General features: G+C 53.6%; 1 protein-coding gene across 1 annotated transcript in view; it reads left to right on the top strand.

Moving 5' to 3' along the window:
• PLEKHO2 (pleckstrin homology domain containing O2) overlaps positions 1–6,824 on the top strand; it is a 45,496-nt gene that overhangs the window by 13,751 nt on the left and 24,921 nt on the right. Inside the window, exons 3-4 of the mRNA XM_021706505.1 lie at positions 4,968–5,080; positions 5,793–5,939. Of these exons, the coding sequence (XP_021562180.1) occupies positions 4,968–5,080; positions 5,793–5,939 (260 nt within the window). The remainder of the gene's footprint in view (positions 1–4,967; positions 5,081–5,792; positions 5,940–6,824) is intronic.

Here is a 6,824-nt window from a genome sequence, read left to right as displayed (position 1 = left end):
ACAGCAGCCGGGAGCGGCCACTGCACTCTAGTCTGGGTGACAGAGTGAGACTCCAACTGAAAAAAAAAAAAAGAGAGTGTAGGGTCTTGGGCGTCCTTCTGTGACTGGCCTTCTCCGGGCCAAGGCACGCGTCACTTCTCTTCCCTTAGAGTCCTGCCCAAACCCTGCCTTCTGCAAGGGTCTCCCAAACTAGCCCCAAGCCCTTGCCCCCCAGAGAGCTAGCACTGGCGGGTCCTTCAGGGCGTGTGCTCTGTCTCTCCCAACAGGTGGGAGCCTCTCAAGCAGGAGATGCCTCCCTACCCCCTGCGCAGGGTCTGTGTTGACCCGTCACACTGGACATCCCTCCAGGGCAGGCGCTGTGCTGCCTCCCGTGAATGCCCCCTCACAGAGCTCTGACATGGTGGGTGCTTAGCAGCGTTCGGTCAGAGCATCACTGGGCGTAGTCAAAGGGCAAAGGCTGTCATAAGCTGCCTGTGATATGAGGTGCCACATCTGGTCTCTGTCACAGCCTGTGTGGTGTTTTCCGGGTATTCCCTTCTGTGCACAGTGTTGAGGTGACCTGGCTTTTTTTTTTAACGCACTACCAGAGGCCCTCCATGTCAGGCAAAGGGGAGCCAGGGAGGTATGGGGCGGTCCCTCAGGAGCTGCTCATGGTGGGCAGGAGGGGACCTGGGTGGAGACGGATGGGCGCAGGGAGGGCAAGACAGGAGCAGTGGTCAGCTGGTCAGTAAGGAGAGGAGGCCAGGACAAAACCTCCCCTGTGAACCCGGCCAAGGGGAGGGGCCCCTTATTAAACGCACTGGGGCATAGCCAAGCCTCCTGGAGGGAGGGGGTCTGAGGGGCAGGGAGGGGGCTGGGCGAGGGTGGAGGCAAGCAGGACCCTGGCCTGCAGCCAGGCCTCCCCTGGGTGGCTGTTGCCGCAGCTGCGCTTTGGCGCACACCATCCACAGCCCCTCGTCGCCCCCTCCTGGGTCTCAAAGCGTGGTCCTGCCCAGTCCTGTTCTGGTCCCACCTATCCTTCGAGGCCTTGGACTTGCTTCTCTAGCTAATCCAGTCCTGGTGTTCTCTGGGCCTGGGTGTCCTGCACCCAGCCCAGCAGTGACAGTGATGTAGGCACAGGTTCCAGCCTTGCCCCCGGGGAACTCTCAGCTGGCAGGGCACTTCCAGCGGAGGCTCGAGCGGAGCGTTTGAAAGGTGTGTGAGATCAGGCGTGGTGGCTCGCGCCTGTGACCCCGGCACTTCGGGAAGCAGAGGCAAGAGCGTTGCCTGAGCCAGGAAAAACATGGGGAGACGTCGTCTCTGCAATAAATAAAACAAAGTTAGCCAGGCGTGGTGGCGGGTACCTGTAGTTCCAGCTACTTGGAAGGCTGAGGTGCAGGGATCTCTGATCCTAGCAGGTCGAGGCTGAGGTGGCTGTGATTGCGCCACTGCACTCCAGCCTGGGGAACAGAGTGAGACCCCAACTAAAAATAAAAGGGAATGTGAGATCCCATGGGCGGGAGAGGGCCTGGAAAGCAGGAGATGAGCTTGGAGCACAGAGATGGGAGATAGGGCAGCAGCTTCCCACGCCACAGTCCCCACTGCCTTGTTTTTTTTTGTTGTTGTTTTTGAGTTGAAGTCTCGCTCTGTTGCCCAGACTGGAGTACAGTGGCACGCTCATGGCCACTGCAGCCTCAACCTGCTGGGCTCAGGCGATCCTTCCACCTCAGCCTTCCAGGTAGCTGGAACTACAGGAATGTGCCACCATGCCTGGCTAGTTTTTTTGTAGAGATGAGGTCTTGGGAAGTTGCCCAGGCTGGTCTCGAACCTATGGGCTCAGGCAATTCTCTCACCTCAGCCTCCTAAAGTGCTGGGATTATAAGCTTGAGCCACTGTGCCTGGCCTAATTTTTCTTGATTTATTGTAGAGATGAGGCCTCGCCAAATTGCCAGGCCTGGTCTTGAGCTTGTGGGCTCAGGCCATCCTCTCACCTGGGCCTTCCAAAGTGCTGGGATTATAGGTGTGAGCCACCATGCAATCTGCCCATCGCAGCACAGAGGACCTAGGAGGTGGCCAGTAGTGCTGGAATTGCTGGTGGGAGGGGTGTGAGAATGAGAAGTGTGGGGGTGGGGTTTTCCATTTCCCAGTTCTTGCCTTTCAGCCCTGTGCCTCTGATGGCCTGCAGGAGTCACTGAAGGGATTAGACCCCTGAGGGTCACAGAGCCTAGGGGGGGCCGAACGCAGGCCATTGGTAGGGATGTGAGGAGTGGGAGTCGTGTGCACAATGGGGTGAGAGAGCCTCCCTCCTCTTTTCTTTTTTCTTTTTTTTTTTTTGAGTCGGAGTCTCACTCCGTCACCCAGATTGGAGTGCAGCGGCCGCTCCCGGCCACTGCAGCCTCGACCTGCTGGGCTCCGGCGATCTTTCTGCTCAGCTTTCCAAGTAGCTGGAACTACAGGCTCGTGCTACCACACCTGGCTAATTTTTGATTTATTGTAGAGACGAGGTCTCGCTAAGTTGCCCCTCAGTTGCCCGGGCGGGTCTCGAGCCCGCAGGCTCAGGCAATCCACTCGCCTCGGCCTCCCCAAGCGCTGCGATTACAGGCTGAGCCACGAGCCTGGCGTCCCTCCTCTTTTCACAGAGCACTGAGGTCCCCTCTTCCCCTGGACAGAGTGGCTTATAACTGGTCAGGTTCATACTTCCTCATTCCTGTATCCAGGAAGTCCATTTGGGACCATCCCACTTCCCCATTTCTCTTGCCATCTACAAGTGAGGGGGAGACCCTAAGGGAGACACCCCACATTCCTGGAGCTTCTGGGGTTTGAAGGCCAGAAGATCTTGTCCAGAAATACCTTTCACCGAATTGAGAACTAGGTCCAGGGAGAGGGTCTCTGAGAGCCAGACGGATGGCAGTGACAACAGTAACAATGACAGCTACTATTTACTAGGTTTAGGGTATCCTAGGAACTGTATTGTATACCTTATCTTTACTCAGCAGTAAATGTTTATCTAGCAAGGCACTGAGCCCTGGGGATACAGCTACGAACAAAACAGAAATTGCTGCCCTCATGGTGGTGTGTTCCTTACAGCTTCTGCTGTAAATATCTCCATGTCACAGATGAAGAAACTGAGACTTAAAGAAGTTAAGTGGTTTGTCTCAATCTACATGTCTGGGGCTCCCAAATCCCAGACTCCCAACCACCAGCTCAAAGAGGGGGAAGGGGCTCCAGTGAAAACCCGGTTGAGGCTCCCCTGCCCCAGCAGAGAAGCAAGGCTCTGTCCAGCTGACAGCACACCACACTGTTATCTGCCTAGGCTTGTCCTTCTAAATGCTGTGGCAGCCACAGGGTATCCCTGGGGAGAGGGATACCCTGTGCCTCTTTTAACTGGGGCCTTATTTCTGAGTTCTTTTTTGGTCTTTTGACTCAGCCTCACTCCGTTGCCCAGGCTGGAGTGCAGTGACATGCTCGCAGCCACCACAGGCTTGACCTGCTGTGCTCAGGCAATCCATCTGCCTCGGCCTTCCTAGTAGCTGAAACTGCAGGCCTGCACCACCATGCCCAGCTAATTTTTTGATTTATTGTAGAGATGAGGTCTCACCAAGTTGCCCAGGCTGGTCTTGAACCCGTGGACTCAGGCAGTCCTCTCACCTGGGCCTCCCAAAGTGTTGGGATTACGGGTGTGAGCCACCACGCCTGGCTTCAACTAAAGTTTTTATCTTGAAGTTTTTTTGTTTGTTTGTTTTTTGTTTTTGAGCTGGAGTCTCACTCTGTCGCCCAGACTGGAGTGCAGTGGCCGCTCCCGGCCACCGCAGCCTCGACCTGCTGGGCTCTGGCGATCCTTCCGCCTCAGCCTTCCAAGTAGCTGGAGTTACAGGCGCGCGCTACCATGCCCAGCTAATTTTTTGATTTATTGTAGAGATGAGGTCTCGCTGCCCAGGTGGGTTTCAAACCCACGGGCTCAGGCAATCCACTCACCTCAGCCTCCCAAAGGCGCGGGATTACAGGCTGAGCCACCGAGCCCGGCTATCTTGAAGTTTTGAGAAGGTTGCGTCATGATTTGCAGAAGTGTCCTGAGTTGTGGCCAACAGGTGCCTGGTTCTTCCACCATGACGATGTTCCTGCCCACACTGTGCTCAGTGTTCTGCAGTTTTTCACCAAAAACAGCACGACCCCCATGCCCCATCACCCCATTCATTCGATCTCGCCCTGAGCAACTATTTTTGTTTCCCCGATAAAAAAAGGAAAACATGTTGCCCACTTAGAAGAGGCGAAACAAAAAATGGCAGCAGCACTAAAAGTCATTAAAATTGATGAGTTCAAAAACTGCTTTGAGCAGTGGAAAAAGCATCTTGATAGGTGTATTGCCTCAAACGGAAAGTACTTTGAAGGTGACTGAAGTTTAAACACGGAAAAATAAATACACCATTTTTTTTTTTGAGTTGGAGTCTCACTCTGTCACCCCGACTGGAGTGCAGTGGCCACTCCCGACCACTGCAGCCTCAACCTGCTGGGCTCCGGCGATCCTTCCGCCTCAGCCTTCCAAGGAGCCGGAACTACAGGTGCACGCTACCACACCCGGCTAGTTTTTGATTTATTGTAGAGATGAAGTCTCACCAAGTTGCCTGGGCTGGTCTCGAACCCACAGGCTCAGGCAATTCACTTGCCTCGGCCTCCCAAAGTGCTGGGATTACAAGCTAATACACCATTTTTAATAAATAAATTTCTTTTTTGGTGGGGTTCCCCTTTGTATTTTTCTTTTCTTTCCCAGATATCTCCTGAGCATCCATCATGTGTAAAAGAATAGGGCCGGGTGCTGGGAACCCAAAGATGAATCTGACCCCAACCCTACTTGGTAGGCATGTACCTGGCATCTAGCCACCTAAGCAGGTAATCAATGGGCACCAGATGTCAGTGGCTGGCCTCAAGGCTGCAGGCTGGCTCCCCATGTCCAAGAGAAGGGCTCGAATTTAACTTGTGTGTGGTCGAAGATGGAGTCCTTGGAATCCTCACCAGAGGCGGTGGCCACCCTGAAGTCCTGGCCGGGGATGAGGAGGAGGGCAGAGAAGTCTTGGACTTCGGGGCAGGAAGCGGGAGCGGCAAAGTGGGTTCTCTGAAAAAGAGGGGTAAGCGGCAGTTTGCCATCCGGCCAGCCGGTCCTCCTGTCCTCTGATCCCTGCTCTGGGAGGCCTTCCTAGGTCACCTCAACCTCAGCAGGTCCCCCATGGCCATCCCACTGCCTCCCGTCTGCTTCCTGCACAGCATTTCACACGGATGCTTATGCTCGTGCCTGGTTATTTATTTGTCCGCCCCTCCTTCCCCACTGTGCACTCTGTGAGGACAGAGACTGCCTTGCTTTTATTCTGTGACGGAACTCTTGGTACATTTGTGGACTGCTTGGGTGAACACAAGGAGGCAGATTGGTGGAGTGGGAAACACGTGGGGTCGGGGAAACCTGCTCTGAATCCTGGCTCTGTCCTCTAGCTGGGTGACTCTGGCACGTCGTCTCTTCATCCTGAGCTTCAGTTTGCTGTGACGTGGATAATGATGCCACCACCTTGGAGGGTAGTTGTGAGAATTAAATGAGACTGTATGTGTCAAACGTCATATAGTGGCGTGGTATGAAGTGGCTGCTGCTATTATTGCTGTTACTGTTCCTGATACTGGGTTAGAAGTGTCTGCCCTCGGGGTTCAGGGAGAACCCACATAGGATGATGTGATTTGTCCTCAGCACAGGGACACATGCCTCGTGTGGCCTGTGGGCCATGTGGCCCCGCGGTCGGAGCCCTCAGGGCATGTCCTGGCGTGTCTTGCAGGCTGTGAAGGAAGGAGAGAAGCCTCGGGGGCCACGCCTGGCGGACAAGGCCGGCTGGATCAAGAAGAGCAGCGGGGGCCTCCTGGGTTTCTGGAAGGACCGATATCTGCTCCTCTGCCAGGCGCAGTTGCTGGTCTACGAGAATGAGGTGAGCACCTGCTCGGCACTTCAGTTGGGGGTCAGGGTCAGAGGGCACAGTGAGGGCAGCCTAAACTGGCAGAGAAGCCTGTTCCACTTTTTTTTTTTCGAGTCAGGGGTTTCACGCTGTTACCCGGGATGGAGTGCAGTGACACGATCATGGGTCACTGCAGCCTTGACCTTCTGGACTCAGGGCATCCTCCCACCTCAGCCTCCTGAGTAGCTGGGACTACAGGCATGTGCCACCACACCTGGCTGATATTTTGAATTTTTTTTTTTTTTTTTAGCGATGAGGTCTCACTGTCAAACTCCTGGGTTCAGGCACTCTTCTTGCTTTGGCCTCCCACAGTGCTAGGATTATAGGCTTGAGCCACCATGCCTGGCTCTGTTCTACTTTTGACATGCTGTGCAACCTGAGGCTAGTACCTGATCTTCTCTGGGTCTCCACATATGGGGATGATGCCTCTAGGGACAAGTCTAGGGGTTCCTGGATAAGATGCTCTTTGAACCGTGTGTACATCTAGTGTGCAAGTCTCTGCCTGTCCCTGGGCAAGGTTCCATATGAGTGAATGTTCCAGAAAAATGAAACTTACTCCATTCACCAGTAGTAGTGGAAATAATAATTAGCACTTCTACTTGTCTGGAACTCTTACATATCTCCCTGTGGTGGTCATAATAGTCCCATGAGAGTGGTCATCCTGTCATATATATATATATATATATATATATATATATATATATATATATATATATATATATATAGATGACCACTCTCATGGGACTATTATGACCACCACAGGGAGATATGTAAGAGTTACAGACAAGTAGAAGTGCGAATTATTATTTCCACTACTACTGGTGAATGGAGTGAGTTTCATTTTTCTGGAACATTCAC

This window comes from Carlito syrichta, unplaced genomic scaffold (genome assembly GCF_000164805.1).
Source record: "Carlito syrichta isolate Samal-C Ts95f unplaced genomic scaffold, Tarsius_syrichta-2.0.1 Scaffold315650, whole genome shotgun sequence".
In the NCBI taxonomy this organism is placed as follows: domain Eukaryota; kingdom Metazoa; phylum Chordata; class Mammalia; order Primates; family Tarsiidae; genus Carlito; species Carlito syrichta.
The sequence above is the reverse complement of the archived record's forward strand: the minus strand, read 5'-3'. Positions and strand labels throughout refer to the sequence as shown.